The sequence below is a fragment of the Malurus melanocephalus genome, unplaced genomic scaffold (genome assembly GCF_030028575.1).
Source record: "Malurus melanocephalus ecotype Western Australia unplaced genomic scaffold, MMel_1.1 scaffold_792, whole genome shotgun sequence".
In the NCBI taxonomy this organism is placed as follows: domain Eukaryota; kingdom Metazoa; phylum Chordata; class Aves; order Passeriformes; family Maluridae; genus Malurus; species Malurus melanocephalus.
Window position 1 is genome coordinate 160,979 of NW_026624024.1, and position 20,461 is coordinate 181,439.

Here is a 20,461-nt window from a genome sequence, read left to right on the forward strand (position 1 = left end):
TTTTTTTTTTGGTTTTTTTTCCTGTTTTTCAGTATCCTTTCAAATGTAAACCCAGGCTTTGATCAGCTGTCTGATACCAGGGCTCTGATGTCAGTGTGGAGTTGTTCCTGTGGATGTTTCCCTGTGAATGTGTCTAATTATGGTGCTGGTCTCATAATCTGTGAGTTTTTGTTCTTAGCAAGCCCTAAAACCGTTTTAGGGTCAGCACTTTCCTGGTCCCACCGCCAAAGGTTGGCCCAAATTCCCTTCCTGCCAGGTGTGCAACTGCAGGGAGCCACAGGGGCTGGAAACCAAAACCTTTAGGATCAGAATAAGAGCAGGAAGCTCATCAGGGATGAAAACAGCCCGGAGGCTCCATCAGATTTGCATAAACAAGCAGTCTGTCCCCTATTTACATCTCTTCCCTCAGGAAAGCAAACAGACTGCTCCCATCCCTTGGCTCTGCAGTTTTGTCCCCTGAGTGATGCTCCAGAAGCATCTTGAACTCTCGAAGAATGTCCCGGTGAGTCAGAGAGGACGTGGAGCTCCCAGCATTGCCCAGAAGAGCTCTCTGGCAGCCCAGCCCAGCCTGCTGTTCCTGCAGAAGCTGCTTCCTCCACAGCACAAACCTCTTGGGGAAGTACAGGCTGTCTCGAAGGCGAGTGCGCAACCACCTTAGCCCGTTTTCTTTTACCACATCCTGTTTGCTACAACACCAGATTATGAGTTTTCTGTAGAAAAGGAGACGTTTTGAGAGGTTTTGGAAGTGTTTGAAGCCAGATTGGACGGGGCTGCCAGCAGGAAGGTGTCCCTGGGATGAGATGGGCTATAAGGTCCCTTCAAACCAAACCATTCTRTGGCTCTGGCATCCCAATATCCATCATTTACAGGTGGAATCCACTCTGCTTCACATTCATGTGCAGTTCAAATTCAAATTGCATATGGGGTCCTTGTCATGCTCCCTTGCCCTGTGGGGTGGAGACCCTTGGAGGAGGGAAATGTGCAGCCCAGGTGCTGCCAGGCCTTCCAGGGAACCTATTAGACCATAATATTGCTTTAGAACGGGATTATCCTGGTTATATTAAATGCTTTGGAGCAAACTTGCTGCCAGTTATAGTTCAGTGATTCCTGTGTCTGACTCTGGCCTTTCAAATTGCGTCCGTCTGCGAGGCAGGGAACGAAGCTGGGTTAGAAATCCTGGGATGTGATGTCAGAGCATCCTACAGCTCCTTGTCTGGCTTAGGTTCAGCCAGATTGSATTCTCTTGGGTCCCTCGTGAAGGCAAACAGGCTGTTCTCACTCCTGAAGCTGGTGGGACGTGGCAGTTCCTTCACACCCTTCTGGGTTTCTCATCTCTTGCTGAGCCGTTAGCTTTGGGTCTGGGGGAAGGATGAGAACAGGACGTGTTTTAGCTGTTTCAGCAGCTGGTCTTGCTGCAGTGGAAGTTTTTCACCTTGCCTAGGAAGTAACTTGCRTTTTTTCCCCCCAAAGGTGGCTCAGTTTTATTTTCATGAAATAGAACTAATTAAAACAACTTGTAGTTGATGTAACAAGTTGCAAACCCGTTTTTTCCCTTATTTACCGTCCTCTTTCTCAGAGTGAGGGATGATCTTGCTGGGGTGATTCATTCCAATGTCTTCCATATCCTCCTCACCCAGCTCCAAGCTGGAGGTTTTCCCAGCCAGGGGAAGCATTTTGCCATCTGCATCAGTGCTGCTTCTTCATCTGCATCTGCTGCTTCCTCCTCACAGGGATTGTGGGGGGCTTTGAGCCCCTTCCCTGCTCTCATTTTCCCAATCCAACCCAGCATGGATCACATTCATTCTGTAGCTCCTTAGCTGAGCKTCCAGAGCCTTTGGTCTGATTTGTGGCTCCTTCTGCACAGGGACTTTTCTGCCTGCCCTCCTCAGTTCAAGGGAAATGCGCTCGAGCTGACCCTTCTGGCTGCTGCTTCCTCCAGCTTGGTCAGGGACAACTTTCTGTTGAAAAAAAAAAAAAAAAAAAACCCAACCAAAACTAGAATGAGAACAGCTACAGTGGTTTTTTTGAGGGCAGTGAATCACGCTTTCTGTTGCTTCTATCTCTGCTTATGGACTTGTATTTCATTGTTTTAGAGCTTAGGTGCTAATCATTAGATAGGAGTTAAAAGTCTGTGGAGAAAAACATTCTTGCTCTTCCTCTTTCTGCTGGCACCGCACTCCCTGAGCTGCCTAAAAATAACAGGCTGGGAAAAGTGCCTCCCTAGAGCATTATTTAAGCTATTGTTTAATTTAAGCAGAAGATCTATGTGCTGTTGGCATTCTGGACTAATTAAATAGTCCTCTGAGGAAATAACARTGAAGGCAATAAAAACTTGGTTGGGAGTAAAGAAAAGCACCTGAGTTTTTGGYTGTGAAGTGAGCAGGGATAACTTTTCTGAGCTGTACCACGAGCAAAATGATAATGTTGCTTTAGATGTTAAATAACGTGCAGCCAAATAGCAGGGACACTGTAACTTGGTGGGTTTTCTGTAAAAGCAGGGCCACAGGTTGTTTGTTCCAGTGGTTTTACTTYGGGGTTCTGGTTCTGACCTGGCAGCCACCACGCAGAAGCAGGCGCCACTAAAATTAGGAAGTCGCCTTCCAAACAGAAAATGACATTTAAAATGSTCTTTGAAGACTGATGTTCTTCTTTCTCATGGTGTTTCTGATTTCTCAGTGCAAGACCAGCCTGGGCTGGGGATTATGTTCAGGCTGCAGGAGGTTCTCAGGGGGCTGTGGAAGCCCTTCTGTCCTTGCACAATCCTGAGATCGGTTAAAAACAACCCAGAACCCAAACCACAAGGACACGTCGGAAGCTGTGTGGCTGTAAACTGAAACAGAAACCGTTAATGTGAGACATTTCACAGGGGATCTGCTCCTCACACAATTCTCTGTACCAAAYGGGGGTGGGGGGACAGTGAAAGAGAAAATCCGCGCTCTGAGCTTTCTAAAAGTTGTTCCGTTTTGCTGTTTGCAGTGTTTTTCACCAAATGAGTGTTAGATTGAAGATCTCTTTATTGTGTCATAATTTCAGTGTTACTGGAAGCTSCATTCCTTTCAACACCCTCTTATTTTGTGGCAGAATAAAATGATGATACTTGGCATGAATTGCATCGAAGATCGTTTTGTTTTGTGGATTTTATGTGCATTGGAGCTGTCTTGGTGTCAGGGACAAAGAGTATCCAAAGGCACTATCAAAATGCATATATTCATTTTGGATTTTCTTTTGATGATAAATAATTGAGCATTTCTTTGTTGGGCTATGGCCTCGTCCTCCCTGCCTGCCTTTGTGGGGGGTTGAAGGTGCTCAGTTGTGTGATTTCCCAGAGGAGCTGCAGATAAAATCTGAGCTTTAAAATGGGAAAAATATATATCCTATCATCTGGAACGTGGCATGATGGATAATGTACACATTCTGGTAGATTAGCATTTATATGCRGCACAGTTCTGAGAAGAATTAAGGCTTGGGGAGAAAGTCTTTATCTCAGTAGAGCAGTGCAGTTAAACGGTTTTTGGGTTAAATTATCAAGAATTCCAGGCAAAGTGGCMATTTTGAGCTGAAGTAGTATCACAGGAGAGAAGAAGAGAGTGTTGAAGAATATCAGTCTATTATAGAGAGAACAAATGATGAATTATTTGCATGACATTTCCCTGGGATGTTTCCAGTGAAGCTTCCARTGAACACACCCAAATACAAATGCCTGCCCTGCTGTGCACCTGCCACAGGTGTGTTTGGTTTGTCCCTGGAAGCCTTTTGTAGGAAAATTCATTCCTTTCGGATCTGAGGGGCCCTGGGTTGTTGGTTCAGCCATCTCCATCCTCTTCTCGAGCTCCCTTTGCCGTGGCTTTAAACTGTTCCAGGGGAGGTTTAGGCTGGAWATCAGGGAAAGGTTCTTTGCCCARAGGGTGRTGGGGCACTGCCCAGRCTCCMCAGGGAATGGGCACAGCCCTGAGGCTGCCAGAGCTCCAGGAGTGTTTGGACAATGCTCTCAGGGACAGGGTGGGATTGTTGGGCTGTCTGTGTGGGTCCCTTCCAATTCTGAGTAATCTGTGATGAATATTGTGCAAAGTGACTCCCAACTCCCATCTTAAAGGTGTTTTCTATCTCTTTGTCCTCACCTGGGCTTTCTTCACATGTTCCTGATGGAATGCTCTGCTTTTGCACCACCACTGTTCTGATTTCCACTTCTTTGTACCCAGCAATTCCTCAGTCAATCCCAGACAGCTGCACTCCCATGGAGTTTTTATCAAGGTGTCTTGAAACAGTTCACAGCCTAATTAAGCCTCTGAACACCACTGTGAAATAGGGGAATATTAGTTTGCTGTGTCTGTAAGGTGGCACAGTAACAGCTTTAATGAGTTTTACCTGCATAGCTGGGTATTAAATAAAGCAGAWTCTCTGGGCCTGCCTGTGCTGCTCATTCCCCTCATGGGATCACTCAGCAGCAACAGGAGAAGAGCTCAGAACCAGCACCAGTCAGAATGGAAATTGCTGGAGCTATTAAGTGTTCTCACTTGCAGCAGTGTGTTTAAGGGATGGAGTGATGGGAGAGTCGCAGAGCAGCTGGAGAACTCAGGCTGTCAATTATCCCAGGAATTCATTTCCATGATTTTGGTGGTCCACATCAACATCTGTCCTGTAAAAGAACCACCTGGCAAACCCCTTTCCCTGACAATGCCCCAGGCCTCTGTGACGTCCTCCTGTCACACGTGTCCCTGGAGATTGAATAGGTGGGGTCAAAAATATGCAAACCATAACCAGTTTCTTAATGTTTCTGGCTGCTTCTGCCCATAATTTCTGTGATTAAAAGAGGAAGAGCAGCAGAGCCATCTGTTTTCTGAGCCTGCAGCTCACAGCAGCTTCCTCAGAGCGCCAGAACAAACCAGAGGAAGGCTCAGAAATTCCTGTAGGAGAATCAGCTGTGTTCTCTCACTGTTGTTTTAGTGGTTTTGCTGCTCTTTGCCTAAGTGCTGTGTGTATTTACTAACTGGACAGTGCTGCCTTTGTGTTTTGATTTTGACCATGGCACAACAGTTCCTCGATGCTTTGGCTGAACAATTTGGCTCTTTACGGTGGTTCAGGTACTGAGCAGAACTTGCTGAGGCAAATATTGGTACCAGGGACTTGAGAGCACCCTTCTGCTGTGGAATTACTCCATGTSTTCATGAAATTATCYTGTAACCTTGCTCCCACCTAAAAAMCAGAGCTKGATCTCCTTCCCAAGCAGAAYKGCAGCTCCCAGTGCAGTTTTTKTGTTCAGTGRTTGGTAATGGTGAAGTTCATAGCTTGRAGCAGGGCAAAAAGAAAAGTGTGATTCTCAGTAATAAAAGAGTATTGGCTTGTGCTGTGTCATTAATTTTAAAATGTTGTATAATGGAAAAATACGKATCGAGAAAATAACAACTGTCAATCCTTTATAAGGCCTGAATTGGGATGTGGGGAAAGAACAGAGACAACAAAAACCAATCCAATGAGGTGTTTTAGCTGCTCCTGCTTGCTAGCTTGCTCACGGCTTGCTGGTACCTTCTATTACCAAAGGGGTGGGAGTTTCTTCTATTTATGAGTGAAGAAAGAAGAAAACCTCAAGTGCTGTGTATTCCTTGATGAGATTTAGTGCAGGAATTCAATCACATTCTTTGCAATAGCTGATTGAAATGAAACCCTTCAATTCTGTGTTCAGTGGTCTTTATAAAAACTGGAATCTTTTTGTGTATCTCTGTTTAGTATTATTAGTCCTCCATCTTTGAGATGAGCTTTTTCTTGTATAAAACCCTCTTTTTTCTTGCAACTTTGATATGATGAATGCCTTTGATACTTCAGTCAGTTGGAGTCTGCACGTTAAGGGAGACCAGCTTTCCCTGGGTGAAAAGCTATTAGAAAATATGCCTGAAAAGAAGAAGTTTCTTTGACAACACTTAAAACCTTTTAGCCAAAGCTTATTTTCATATAATGATTTCTAGACGTCATTAAACAAAGCTACCTGGCAACTTGCAGCCTAATTTTGAGCTCAATTTGGTTCTGTTCTAGGGAAATTGTTCTGTGCTCCTCACCATTGGATGCACATCCTCTTGTGAGATACAGTTTGTTCTTTTCTCCTGCTTTCTATGCACAGGAATATGTTTAAGTCTGTTTTAATGTATTATTTTTAATGCAAAGCGAACGAGCATTAGGCTSAATTAGGAAAGAATAGATTAGGGGAAGAAAAGTAGTGGAAGGGGTGGTGCTTTTTGGGCTGGGAGGATTTTTGTGGCTTTGGACCTTGCCAGAGCACAATTCCTACACAGTTTTCCTGGGTAATAGCAATTTTTTTTTTGTTCTTGGGGAAGGAAATTGGTGTTTCTGTTGGTTCTGGAGCTCTTAGGTGGCCTGAATGAGGCTGAGCTGTGGCAGCTGTACAGAACAGGAGTCTGAGCCTGGCCTGGCATTTGTGACAATTGCAGGCTGGTGGGAATTACGGTTTTTACGTGTTTTAGTGGTAGATTCTGCCCCAGTGTTTGACTATGATCAGATCTGTTACTGATGGATCCATTGGATGGATCCAGTGAGTCCCATTTCAGGAGGCTGAGCACWCCCCCAGCTGGATTTAAACACAGCTGTGCTGTAGTGTCACCATGTTGACATTGTCCTGTGGCAGTTGCACATCAGAGACATTTCTGGCCTCAGAATCCCAAAATAATTAGGGTCAGTAAAGCCCTCCAAGACCATCAAGTCCAGCCTGTGCCAAATCCCCACCTTSTCACCAGCCCAGAGCACCGAGTGCCATGTCCAGGCATTCCTTGGAYACCTCCAGGGATGGGGACTCCAAACCTCYCTGGGCAGCCCCTCCCAGTGCCTGACCACCCTTTTTGGGAAAAAATTCCTGTTGATGTCCAACYTGACCCTCCCCTGGCACAGCTTGGGGCTGTTTCCCCTTGTYCTGTCCCTGTTCCCTGGSAKCAGARCCCAACCCCTCCTTTGTACAATGTGATATCCCTCTGGCCACKGCTTCTTGCTGTTATCCAGGTGTGAAAGATCAGGAGAGAACTCTTGGAATGGCTTAGATTGGAAACCCTTCAGTGCCCTAAACCACTTTGCAGAGCACCACCCCACATTCCCAAAGCTTTCTGTGTCCTTGGCCGGAGCGTTGGGAAAGGAGCCCGTGGCTGGTGCAGATGTCACTGCTGCTTTGTTCTGCAGGGCTCTGTATTTATCCCCAGCACGTTTCGGGAGGATTTGGAAACAGCTTGATATTTTTGTTCTCTAATTTGCTATTTTGCCTACTAGAAAGAGGCTACATCAGCGTTTTGGATCACATTCAGGCCTGCTGGAAATAGATGCAGCTTCCTTTCAATCAGTGATATTGTGAATGCTCGTATCGGGGCTCAACATGGCTATTTTTAGCTCTGCTCTCTCACCTAGTCACTCCTGTTTGCTTTAATAAGATTTTTATTTACTCCTGTTAAAAGGTTACCCGAATCAGATGCTCATAAAATTCCAGTTAGGATTAGCTAAGTTGTTTTCTCCAAGTGTTTTATGATGGAGCTCCTCATTTTTATTTTATTTAATTTATTTTTCCATGCTCTCAGCTAATTGACAGGGATGATGAGGTGATGGTGAGGCTGCAGGTGACCTTTAGAGTGCTGGAGGAGACAGAGGCCAGTGCTGGCCCCCGTGGTTGCTGTGCTGGGGAGACTTTGGCAGAGCCAAAGGTTGGGAGCAGGGCAGGAAAATGCCACAGAAATGGGAAATGAGCAGGTGGCTTTAATCCTGATGAGCAGCCCTAGTGAGGCCACATCTGGAGTGTGGTGTTCAGTTCTGGTCTCCACTGCTCGAGAAAGACAAGGAGCTSCTGGAGAGGGTCCAGTGGAGGCCACAAACATGATGAGTCTGGAGTRTGTGGCTGGTCAGCAGCAGCATTTGTGTTCCCTGGTCGTGGGAAGGGCTGAATCCTGGAGAGGAAAAACCAGGGGTGGAGGGATGCCATTGATTGGAGTCAGGATTTCATGCAAAATTCTGAGGTCATGCTAGAAAAACATAATTATTTGGAATAAATACTGAAGTAAGTATTMATTTTCATTTCTAAAGAGATGGGTTAAGTCAGTTCCCTTTCTTGTGCTCTCCAAGATTTTGAAACAGACCTTGTCCTGTTGGGGGTGAGCTCTGGGAATACCTGGCTACAGGTGAGCTGCCTCACCTGAATCTGCTCTCTCACCACCCATCCCTACCTGCTCTGGTGAGCTCTGAGCTGCAAACCTCAAAAGTGCTCTTCATCCCTCCTTGAAAGACATTYTGCCTTGGTAATTAGAGTCAGTGCAATTCATGGCACATGGTGAATTTGTCTTGGGATTGTCCATATAAARGGGAAAATGATTGTCCAGAGACCAGGAAGGCTGGGAGCTGGGTGCTGCCTCGCWCTCTGTGTGTGTGTTATTGATGTCATCCATCACTTTGGTGTTAGCAGAAGAAGCTCTTAACAATATTTTTCTTTTCCCTTAACAACCAGTGATCTGGTTGTTGCAGAAATTATATAGTTATAGCAGAAGGAATCTTTAAAGCCAAAGCTGTCAGCATCTTTATTTCATAAATAATTGCCAGTTCTTTTTAGCTGTTACTTAACGCTATCATTTTATTAATTCCTGCTTTCTGTTCCCGGGCTTATTTTCCTGTGTGCTGTTAACTGTGCTTATTGTGCTCCTYGTCAGCTCTCCCTGAACTTCTTCAAACTCCTGTCACTTACTCAATGCTGCATCTGTCACTTGGTTGTGCCATTATGTGAGAGCTGCGGTTCCTGGCTGATCATTTTTCACTCAATCCGAGAGCGGCGGCAAAGGAGGAGATTTCCTTTGTGCTGCAGGGGAAGTGCAGGGTCTGTTGATAGAATGGGGAGGTCGAAACAGAAACAATTCCAGTCTGGGGAGTATGAAGCTTTAATTGGATTTGTCTGARTTGTAGAATCATGGAATGGTTTGGGTTGGATGGGACYTTAAAGCTCCTGTGGAYACYTTYCACTRTCCCAGGKTRCTCCAAGCCCTGTCCAGCCTGGYCTTGGACRCTTYCARGGATCCAGGGGCAGTCACAGYTTCTCTGGGCASCCTGTGCCAGGGCCTCCCCACCCTCACAGGGAAGSATTTTTTCCATATATMTCACCTAAACTTCTCTTTCAGTWTGAAGYCATTCCCCCTTGTCCTGTCACTCCAGCCCCTGATGCAGAATCCCTCTCCAGTTTCTTTGCAGCCCTTTCAGATCCTGAAGATGCTGTGAGGTYTCCACACAACCTTCTCTTCCCCCAGCTGTCAGTCTGTATATTTTGGGTGTATCTGGGTTTTTGCAGTGTGGTGCCAAGGGGCCTCAAAGAGGAGCAGCCCATGTCCTGTGGCTGCATAAACGTCCGATTGTTCCCTGCTCCATGGGCTTGGGAACCTCTTCTTTCTCTGCCATAATTAAATTTCAAAAGTTTGGAAAATACTAAGCAGGGCTGGAATGTTTGGCGTGGCATTGCTGGAAATGTGTGTTGGTATATTTTCACACTCCTCCCCCAGTTGTCTTTGTGGTTTATTGTTGTGTTTTTTTGTTGTTTGTGGGTTTTTTTGGGCCCTGGCCAGGAGCTGGGAGCAGGCCAGGGATTTTTCTTTCACTGCATTCAGCGCTGTTTGTGCCACTCTTCAGTCTCTTAATTACCCAATCTTCTTTGGTTCATTGTCCTAGAAAAGTTCAGTCCATTCAGCAGGAATTCTGCTCCGTTTCTGCTGGTTCTGCCATGTGGGAAATAAGGAATTTGAGGCAGGGCCCCAAGTTTCACTTTTTGTCCTCAAAAAGCCAGACTGGTGAGGAGAGGTGGAGATGCACCATCTGGCTGTGGAGATGGAGGATTTTGGGTGGGTTTGGTGAYGATGGGGACATTTATGACACAGATCCCTGTGTGAAATTGCAGGGGTAGCAGGTGCCAGCTCAGAGCCAGGGAAAGGCAGCGTTTCCATGGGATGAGGCTTGTGACAGTGCATTAAAATGCTCCTAATGGAAGATTCTCATCTGCAGCCTGCTGGGGTCRTGCCCTAAATTACTTGCAAAGGAACTGTAAAGACCCTGATGTAATTTATTGAGCAATAAAACCCATTAGAGGTAACATGAACTGGTAATTCAGAAATGGGAGGGAGAAGAGGTTGGGCTGTAGCAGTGAAATGTAGGTAAATCTCTTGCAGAAAACCCCCAAATGTGAATAGTGTCTGGATTTTACTGGGGAAAAAAAGAGGAAGAAAATACAGTTTGTGAAGAGGAACGGGATATTTTGGTGCATTATGGAAATGCCTCATAAAATCCTCAGCAGGTGGAAGCAGGAATGGGCTTAATACACCTGTGGGAGGTGAGGGAGGCTTAGAATCCTTTTGTGCTGGAAATGAGGAGCTGGATGGGAATCAGAATCCTAAAATTTGGCAGATAGGGATGCTCACCCAGGTTTATACACCCCGTAGTGGAACCTGGGTGGTTTTGTGAGCCTTTTTACAAATCATCAGCATAGTAAGACAGTTTTTCTGATTTTTCTGTTTTTCTTTCCAGGATTTTTCCTCTTTAAAGAGTTACCAGCATAATATAACAGTTTTTGTGATTTTTCTGTTTTCCTTTCCAGGATTTTTGCTCTCTTAAAGAGTTACCAGTGTAATAAGACAGTTTTTCTGATTTTTCTGTTTTTCTTTCTAGGATTTTTGCTCTTTAATATGTTATCAGCATAAGACAATTTTTTTTGAGTTTTTTCTGTTTTTCTTTCCAGGATTTTTGCTCTTCAAAGACTACTGTATGAATGAGATTGATGAAGCTGTCCCTCAGCTGAAGTTCTATGAAGAGGTGAGTGCTGGTGATGGAGGTTTGGGGYTGTGCAGGGTGCAAGGCTGAGCGAGGCTGTTCTGCTCCATCAGGGAATTCTGAGAGGAAAGAGAGGGTCTGAAGCAGTGTGGACTGGTAGAAAAAGGTCTGGGATGAAGCTGCTGGTGTTGGGATGACACTGAAACCCTTCAGGAATCCTTTTACCTGTGGAAAATCCAGCAGGGTATGGCTGGAGGGGAGTGTGAGGTGGGAGCTGCTCACAAATTCAGGAGGGGACACAAGAGGTGGCTTCAGACAGATGAGTTGTGTCCCTTGTCACAGGATCCCCAGCCAAGGAGCTGGCAGGCACTGTGCAGGGCACGTCCCAAAGGATCCATAATTCCAAGGAAWGCCCTGTCCCTCCCCAGCTTCTGCTGCTGCACAGTTTGAGCTCCATCCATCARTCCCCTGTTCCATTTGAGACCCTGTAAACCCCCAGTGAACCTTCCCTCTCCCTGGTTTCAGTGCAGCCATGCMCCCTCCTGATTCTCAGGGTTTATTAGAGCTGGGATAGCCTTGGCTCTCTCACTCTTGAGCTGATAATATGATTTTTTCCTTGCTATCAGCACAAACAGCTGTTATCAGTTTGGAGATCAGTTTTCAGCAATACCCCATTCCCCTGCTCAGATCAGATACCTGCTGTCAATAAAGAATCTTTTTCTATCATTTCCATCTCTTTATACCCTGAAGATATCACTGTCATAAGTAATCCAAAAAGGCCTGTTGTACCAGATTATTTAGCAAGATATTTTTAGCTGCTTCTTTATCTTTGAAACAATTCAAAATTGTATTTTTAGGTTATTAGCAAAGTGTTGCCTCAAAAGAATTTCAGTGCTTTGTCATGTACTTTTGGAAAAATCCCATTAAAGATATTTAAAGAGAGGTTCATTGTGTTTTCCTCTGTGACATACCGGATCCAGGAGCTTTTCCTTTTTTTTTATATATTTGATTTACTTGCTGCATTTATTACACATAGAATAATCTGAGTACATTGCTACATTAAAAATTGCTTGATGTAGAAGAGCTCCATACTCCAGGGATTTCATATCACTGCCGCTGGAGTCACGATCAGGCATTTAACAGGATGAGTGATTCATCTCCATCGGTTTCAGAAGGAAAAGAAAAGGAATTTAAGAAGAAAAAGAGGAAAAAAAAGGGAAAAAAAGGGGAAAAAAAATCTTCTAAATAGTTGAAAATAAACGTGTTCTGATCCTGGTTTTGGAGGAGATCCTTTTGGAGGAATCCTTCCCTTGCTGGAGGTTTCCAGGGAAGCCTTGGGTGACACATTCCCTTCTCACGGGGTCAGGAGTGGAGCTGCAGCCCAGGGWCAGGCTGTGTTATAGGGGAACACTCCCAGTTGTACCCACTGCTGGTTTTTGGGATGGGCTTTTTGGGATGGGGCAGGAACATTCTAACATTCTCTTTTCTAACCCTGTGAACGAGCTGGTGCAGATGTCACGGTGTGCTCTCAGTAGAGGGCTCAGATCTCTCGTTTGTGTGATGAGCTTTGTGGGGACAGCTCTGTCACCTCCTGTCCTGCTCCCCAAACCTTTCCAGGACGAAGGCACTGTGGTTACAAACCTCAGGGGAAAAGCAGGGTCTCTCTCTCTGCTGAAACCCCAGAACTGGGTCCTTTAACAACCAAACGTTGTGAGACAGGAGGTTGTGCTGGAGTAGGACAATCAGATATCTATCAGGCTTCCTCCTGTACCGCTAATTATTTTGTGTCGTTGCATTAATTAGAAATGTTTCTTGGCCAAAGACGTTTTGAGTCGTTTTAATTATAAATTGGTATCAAGGGGGAAGCAGCACAGATGGCACATTGGGGCGGGACTGGTGCCTTATCCTGACAGCAAACAAGAGGAGTACAGCTAGAAAGATACTGAGTTTAATTAATGTTCCACCTCCAGAGGTAGCTTGGTCCCAGTTTGTCTCCTGATAATTGGACTTGATGATCTTRGAGGKTTTTTTTCCAACCCAAGCAATCCTGGGATTCTGTGGCACGGAGCAGATTTGCTCACTGAGAGGTTTCTGGGTCCCAGAACCTCACAGGCTCATGCTAGGAAGGTCCAAGAAGTCAARAGCTGAGTTTTTCCCCTAAAGATCTTGCATGTTTGTTTTACATTMTGTCACTCCTGGAAGAACTCTTTCCCTAAATGTGCTCCAGAGGACCCTTGGACTTGGTGAACCTTTTGTTCTGGAACTGGCTGTCGGGTTGTGTTCTGTAAATGAACCGTCTGGGATTGCTGTTGTTTCACCTGGAACATGCTGCTCTCCTGCAGCACACCTGAGGAAACTCGATATATTGTGTAAAATTCTCTTCTAGCCACCTTTAGGGGTCAAATCCACCCTGTAGCTGAACTATGTGAACATTCTGAAAGGTGCTTTATATTCTTTCTCAGACATCTCTACCTGATGTTCTGTGAGCATAGAATCAGGGGATTGTTTGGGTTGGAATTGCCCTCTCAGCCCATYGAGTCCACCCAGCACTGCCAAGGCCACCACTGAGCATGTCCCCAAGTGCCACATCCTGTTAAATCCCTGCAGGGATGGGAACTCCACCAGTGCAGCTGGAAAATTCTGCTATTAAAGGGAAATCTCAGCTGCAACTGTGCTCTCACAGGCGATTTTTCATTSCTAAAGAAAACTATAAAGCMAAACTTCAGCCAAAGCCCTGTTTTRACCCAAAGAGTGAGAAATCCTTAGGAATTTGTGGTGTGTGCTTGCCCCTGTGCTGCAGATCAAGGAGTAYGAGAAGCTGGACTCGGAGGAGGAGCGGCTGTCGCGGAGCCGGCAGATCTACGACACCTACATCATGAAGGAGCTGCTGTCCTGTTCCCACGTGGGTATCCTGCCCTTTTCCCCCTGCCTGCATCTGCTCCTCCATCCAGAGGATGCTCTGCATTTCCCTTTCAAATCCAGGCTTTGGGTTCGGCCAAATTCAGAATGTTGCTTTTTTTATTTTATTTTATTTTATTTTTATGTGCTGCAATTTTTATTGAACAATTTTTATTATCTATTGATAAATTTTATTGTCTGTAGATAAAAAATATATCTATTTTCATTATCTAATATCTATTGCCATTTTTATTATTTAAATCAGATGTATTTTTATGTGCTGAAAAAGCATGGAGGTTTCCCCTTCCTGATCTCTCCTGAGCTGTTCTGGCTGTTGCCATGAGCTGGCCCGCAAAGGAAGTATCAGGAGATTTATCTGGTTTATTTAGATTTTTTTCTCTTTAGACCAAATCTCTGTTTCCAAAAGGATGAAATAAGTGTGTGTACAGAGATGTGGCACATGGTGGCTAAAGTCACTGAAAATGCATTTTTCCTCCAGCTGAACTTTGGGCCCATTGATCTGTTCTTAACAGTTCCATGTGTTCTCATTTGAAAGAAAGATTTGCAGGATGTTGTACCCTGGTAGTATCATGCTTTGGGTGCAGGGTTTAAGTTTTTTTGGTGCTTCTTTTTTTTTTCAAAAATGCATTATTTTATTGATAAAAAGTCCATGCCTGCTTCTGGCTCTGGAGCTGTCCCAGTAAATGGGATTTTTCATGGATTTGCTAAAGGAGGATCATCACCCCCTTTGATTTTTACCTTCCTCCCCATCTCCCCCTCTCCTRCCTTTCAGTTTCAGAATAATCCTGTTATGGGATCATTCTGCACATTTCACACTCCCATTCACTCTGATGTACCTGTGGGAGGCCCTATTGATCCCCCCTGGGCTCGGTGTTTCCATKTGGGGGAAAGAACAGCAATGCTGTGACCTGAAATGAAAACTCCTGACAGTTCCAACTGTTTGAAATCTCTCTTTTTCTYTTCCAAAAGCCTTTCTCAAAACAAGCTGTAGATCATGTACAAACACATTTAGCCAAGAAACAAGTGCCAGCCAGCCTTTTCCAGGTGAGCTTTCACAGTCTGAAYGTTCAGCTTCTCTGACAGAAAGTGACTCTGTAGATGTTATTTAARGAGACAGAATAAATGGGACTGGTACGTATTCTGTGCCTTAAGCGGGACTGAAATGCTTTTCCAAGTCAAAATTACAATTTGCTCTTATCTGTAATATTTTTGAGCACRTTTAGAAAGGCAAACTATACCTTGGTGTGTGAGCAGAAGAGTTTTTATAGTTGTGTAATTTTAAGCCATTAAATGATTTAGAGTAAATCACTTTGCATCAGGAGGATGCTYCTCCTGTCAGGGTGAACCGAGCTGCAGCAGTGGAGAAATTTTCTTACCCATCATGGGGGTGTTTGTAAGGTTGAATGTCTTTTATCTTTAATCTGATGTATTTTTATATGCTGAAAAAAATGTGGAGGTTGCCCCTGCCTGATCTCTCTTGTGCTCCTGAGCTGTTCTGGCTGTTGCCATGAGATGGAAAGTGGTGCCTGCAGTGCTGGGGGGTGTCTCAGCATGGAATGGGGGGACTTTGGCCATCACAAACCCAGGGGAGGGATTTCCCTGATCTTTCAGCAGGGACAGAGAGGAGGGAAGCATCACAAAGATGAGGGAGTTTGGATTCCACAGGGGTGACAATGTATTATTTAAATACATTTGAAAAAAAAAAAAAAAAAGAACTTTTTGCCCCCCACCCCTGGCAAACCCTAAAGATTTTCTAGTTCACGAAAAACGTTTTATGTTTGACTTCAGGGCACCTGCTCAGATTCCAAAAGCCAAATAAAGCACAAATGCTTCGTTGAGGCTTCTTAAGGATGACCCAGGATGTGCTGGAGCTACGTGGGGCCATTTGTAATGGTTGGGATTGAAAAAAAGCCATTTATTGTCTGCTTAAATACTAATTGTGTTTCCTCACTCTTTTTAGCCATATATAGAAGAAATTTGTGATAGTCTCCGAGGAAAAATATTTCAAAAATTTATGGAAAGGTATGAACATGGATTATTACSTGAATTACCTGCCTAATGTAGTGGGAAGCCAGGTCCCTTCAGTACTGCTGTAAATAAGGCTGAAAATGTGAATTAATACACTATTAATCAAAAAGCTTTGTGAATACCCAGCKTTGTGGGATATCCTGATTAGTGCCAGGATGTGTGACTGGAACAGCTGGAGAGCTGAGGGATTWCTCAGTCCCAGCAGTGAGAGGTTGAAATTTGGGCTCTAAGGGGTAAAACTCGGGTTTTGGGAATATTCTGTGAGTGCCCATCCCTGGTGTGGGCCCCTTGAAATGAAGGTGTCATAAAGAACTGAAGGCACAGGCCTGGCTCAGCCCTTTCCTGCTCCTGTCAGGCTCTGGAAAGCTCAGCTGCCATCCAGGAACATCCAAATCCACTCTAAACTGGTTTGGTGCCATTCTGTCATAATTATAAAAATGCCTCCATAAAGCTGTTATTTCATACTTTGAAAATAAATACTTAATTATTCATGTAGGAATAAGCAACTATTTTATTTTTTTCCCCCAAGCCTGTGGTATTACTGATGTTTTTCCTATTTTAAGATAAAATGAGTTTAAAATGTTCCTTGGAGTATCTGGAGGTTCATTAACATAAATCGAGCTGCCTCTGTTTTCTTATAATTATCTTTCTCCTGATGTAATTTAAATGTTCCTTAGTTCCAAACGTGGTTGTTTAAAAATTGAAAACCATCTGCAAGAGAGATGTGGGGACACACTGAGCACTCGCAGGGAGAAGGTTATCTGCTCTCTTTTCTCTCCCAAGGATGTCAAACATGGAGTGTGCTCTGCCTGGGAATTGTTTTTCTTGGTGGGGGTAAGATTACAGTTGGTGAAAGGAAGGCTGTCATTTATTAAATACCACCCCACGCCCTAGCTCAGACTAGATTTTAAATATCAGAGCCTTGACATTTCCTGTAATACTCTACACAATAGTCTCAGACAACTTTTAAACTTCTTTTTTTTTCTTTTTTTTTTTTTTTTTGCAGTGACAAGTTTACTAGGTTTTGTCAATGGAAAAATGTAGAGCTAAATATTCATGTAAGTACTTACAAGTATATTTATCTTGTCAGAGGCTGATACAGGAAAGAGAATGTTCAGTTTTGAATCCTGCTCTGCAAAGGCCTCATTAAGGAGGGTGGTGGATGTCACTGCTCTGCTATTCTTAGGCACAGCCCTGATGATGATTCCTGTCTGGACGTCCCCTCTGCCTTCCTCACTTAATAGAATTTTGATTTTTTAATGGCTAAAAGAGCTGAGCTGCCAGAATTGCTGCTCTTCATCAGCCTCAGTCCATCTCCCTTTCCCACTCCAGTCCTGCCATGATCCCAGCGCCCTCGGAGCCCCTTTCCTTGGCCTCTGCTTTTGTCCCTTTGCACTTCTCTGTCACAACTTGAGCTGCAAAAATAGCCCTGAAGGAGCCTGGCAGTTTTTGGGAGCAGCAGCCTCATTCCTCTTGTTTCTACTTCAYACTGTAGGACTTCCCAGTACATTGAAATATCAACAGTAAGGGGCTCCTTTTCTGACACAATAAATGCTGTTGAGTTACAGCTGAGGATCTCAACACATTCACAGATCATTTAGATGTTTTCACAGTAAGTTTTTTAATGCTGAAAAATGAAGGTTTTGTTTTGTTTGTTTCTGTTCCCATTGGCAGCTGACCATGAATGATTTTAGTGTACATAGAATAATAGGAAGAGGGGGATTYGGTGAAGTGTACGGCTGCAGAAAAGCAGACACTGGAAAAATGTGAGTATCCCATGCTGTGTGGCAGAGGTGATTGTAAACTCTGGACTAGTGAGGAAATCCTTCCAATCATTTCTTAGGAAATCACTGGAAAGCAGCAGCGTCAACATTGCTGTAAAGTTCTTTGTAATGGACTTTTATCCCCAGAGGTTTTGATTCCTGGCTCACTTGAGCTTGCTCTTGGATCCTGTTCTGTGCCATGCAGGGGCTGAGTCTCACACAGCTCCTGGGCTGGAAATGGAAATGTCCTGTCAAAACCTCTGGAAAATGCACATGAGTTAAAATCAGGTGTGTGCTCCAAGGATTCCCAGGATCAGAGGCTGCCAGGGCAGAGGGATGTCCCTGTGGAACCCATGGGTGTCTGCTCAGGTGTCACCTGCTCCAGGTGACTGCAGGAACCACTGTCAGGGCTGTGCCAGGGCCCATTCCCAGCGTGCTGTTCCCAATTTGGGGAATTGCATCAGTGCCTGCCCCRTGGGTGGTGGAAGCAGTGATCCCTGCTGCCATTTGGAGGGGCAGATCCCAGTGCTGGGCTTGTGCTTCATGGAGCTCTCTGTGCAAGCTCCAGGTTCTGTGCTGGGTGGTTTTTTATTTTTTTCATGACCTTATCATTCACACACCTCCCCTGATCATCAGATACCATTTCTAGATCCCATTATGTTCTGAGCATGTATTTAACCAATTCTTTTCTTTATTTTCACTCCACCCTTTCATCTTGCTTTTCTCCTAACAATTTCATCCTTAAACATTTCCCTTCCACGTGAGCAGGGCATGTGTGAAGTGCCTCGTTTCTGGTTCCAGCTGGCACTTTTGTGTGCCTGACATCCCTGATAATAATAAACCTCTGACTCTCAACAAGTGGAAGACATCTTAATGTTGCTATTATTATATTCAGTATTTCTGACTTGGAGTATTTATATTCATACTCTTACTAACAACGCTGGCTTTATTCCTGCTTTGGTACTTTTTGTCCATGTRCAATTCATTCATCTGTCCGTGGACAAAAATAAACATTTTATTTAGCTTGAGGCACRCTCAGCAGGCAGTTTTCAGAGTCTCAGCCATCCTTCATGTCTGAGTAGGGCTCTGGCAGGAGGTGGATAAACCTTGGGAAGTGAGAAGGTCAGRAAAAGTGAAGCAAAGTATATTTTATCAGAGAAAGGATATTTTATCAGATATAAATGGAGCAAAATGTGGGAAGACCAGCCTGCTTTTTCCTGGGAGCAGCCTGGGCTGGTGGAAGGTGTCCCTGCCCATGGCAGGGGGTGGCACTGGATGAATTTAAGGTCACTTCCCACCCAAACCATTCCATGATTCTGTGATTTCCATCAACCTTGAACATCCCCAGTCCCTCTCTCTCTGCTCAGGGCAGAGCAGGGCAGGAATTCAGGGGTTATTTTTACTCACCCTTCACAGACTCCTCAGCAARAGCACATGAATAAATTCCCAGTCTGGAAATTTAAAATTCACCCTCACTCCCCCGCTCCCAGCACACTGATGTCACAAATGAYGTGGCTGTTTTTGGGGAGCTGCAGCCAAGGTGAGGCCCTGGGGCTGGATGGGACTGGCACAGTGAGGCAGGGGATTGGTGATGTTTTCCTAAAAATCCATGGATGTCTGGGAGCCTTCTGTGGAGGAACACACGTGTCCTTGTCACTGTTGGCTATTAATGAACTCACCCAAGATCTTGGAAAAATACCCAGCCTGTATCACATCTTCCCATGCTTGGTGGTTGTTAGGGTAACATCCTTTTGTGAGCACAATTTTATTAATTTGTGTAGCACAGATGGTGGAAGACTAAAAAAGCTTTCTTGTGTGTATCTGACCTTTTTCTGAGTAGAAAGAAAATTAAGGAAAAAGAAATATATATATATATATGAAAAACTCAGCGTGTGTTCAAGATATTGCTTTCCTGGTAGAGCTGAAACTGTTGGAATTAAATGGAACCATAACAGAGCCTCTGTTATTTAATTCCTGTGGCAGATCCTTGCTTGTAGGTATGAGAAAATGAATATATGTTGTGTAATTCCTATCTTGCTGTGATGGTTTGGACATGGAATTATTTGTTAAAGCACATTTCTCTGTTAGGAGGCCTCTGCTGGAAATGTGGTAATTCTGGGAKATTTTGGAGGTTTTGTGTTTAGCATGAAATGATGTTTTTAGTCCTGGTTTAAGGCTTTCAAGAGTTTGCCTACAGGATCCTGTAAATATACATGGCCTGACTGCCAGTGCATAACACTGACAGAGGAGTTTTTTTGATGCTTTTTCTGAATGGTTGGTTTTTATTTTCAGGTATGCAATGAAATGTTTAGATAAGAAGAGAATTAAGATGAAGCAAGGAGAAACATTAGCCTTAAATGAAAGAATTATGCTGTCTCTTGTCAGTACAGGAGTAAGTAYCACCRTTTGTTACTCTTTCTTTCTGCCATATAATGTAAAAGCTGTTACATATAATGCATATTCCATCAATTCAGTTGTGTGAGGTGCAAAAATTAACCCCCACTGGAGCCTCCCCCTGATTTTCACAATGTGTCTGAAGTGAGAAGGGAAAACCAAACTTGCTTTGTCAGTTTGGGTCCTACAGAATGAGCATCTTTGCTGCAGAGGCTTGAGGGGGTGCCCATTTCTGAGGTAATTCATCTTCCCCTCCCTCCTGACTTTTAAAACACATTTTTAATAGTATTTCTGTTTGAAACTTTTGCAGAACACGATTCTTCCTTGTAAAAGAAGATTCCTTTTTTTTTTTTGCTGTAGTTACACAGTACTTTTCTAGAACCTGAAATGCTCCTGCAGAGAAAACTTCATCCTCCCTTTCCTCTTACTCTGATATCCACTTTTTCCCTTTCTGTTTTTTATGTCCTTTAGCTGAGTCAAGGTGTACCAAGCCAATCTGCTTGCCTAATCTATTTATAAACTGGCTTAAAATTGGTTTAATTAAAACGAAAATCTTGTTGAAGTTGAAACCATCATGGGTA

General features: G+C 44.2%; 1 protein-coding gene across 1 annotated transcript in view; it reads left to right on the top strand.

Moving 5' to 3' along the window:
* The window catches only part of GRK3 (G protein-coupled receptor kinase 3), a 54,847-nt gene that overhangs the window by 16,564 nt on the left and 17,822 nt on the right, over window positions 1–20,461 (top strand). The window contains exons 3-9 of the mRNA XM_057385119.1: window positions 10,745–10,818; window positions 13,577–13,678; window positions 14,665–14,739; window positions 15,656–15,717; window positions 16,730–16,781; window positions 17,398–17,489; window positions 19,779–19,878. Coding sequence (XP_057241102.1) covers window positions 10,745–10,818; window positions 13,577–13,678; window positions 14,665–14,739; window positions 15,656–15,717; window positions 16,730–16,781; window positions 17,398–17,489; window positions 19,779–19,878 — 557 coding nt within the window. The remainder of the gene's footprint in view (window positions 1–10,744; window positions 10,819–13,576; window positions 13,679–14,664; window positions 14,740–15,655; window positions 15,718–16,729; window positions 16,782–17,397; window positions 17,490–19,778; window positions 19,879–20,461) is intronic.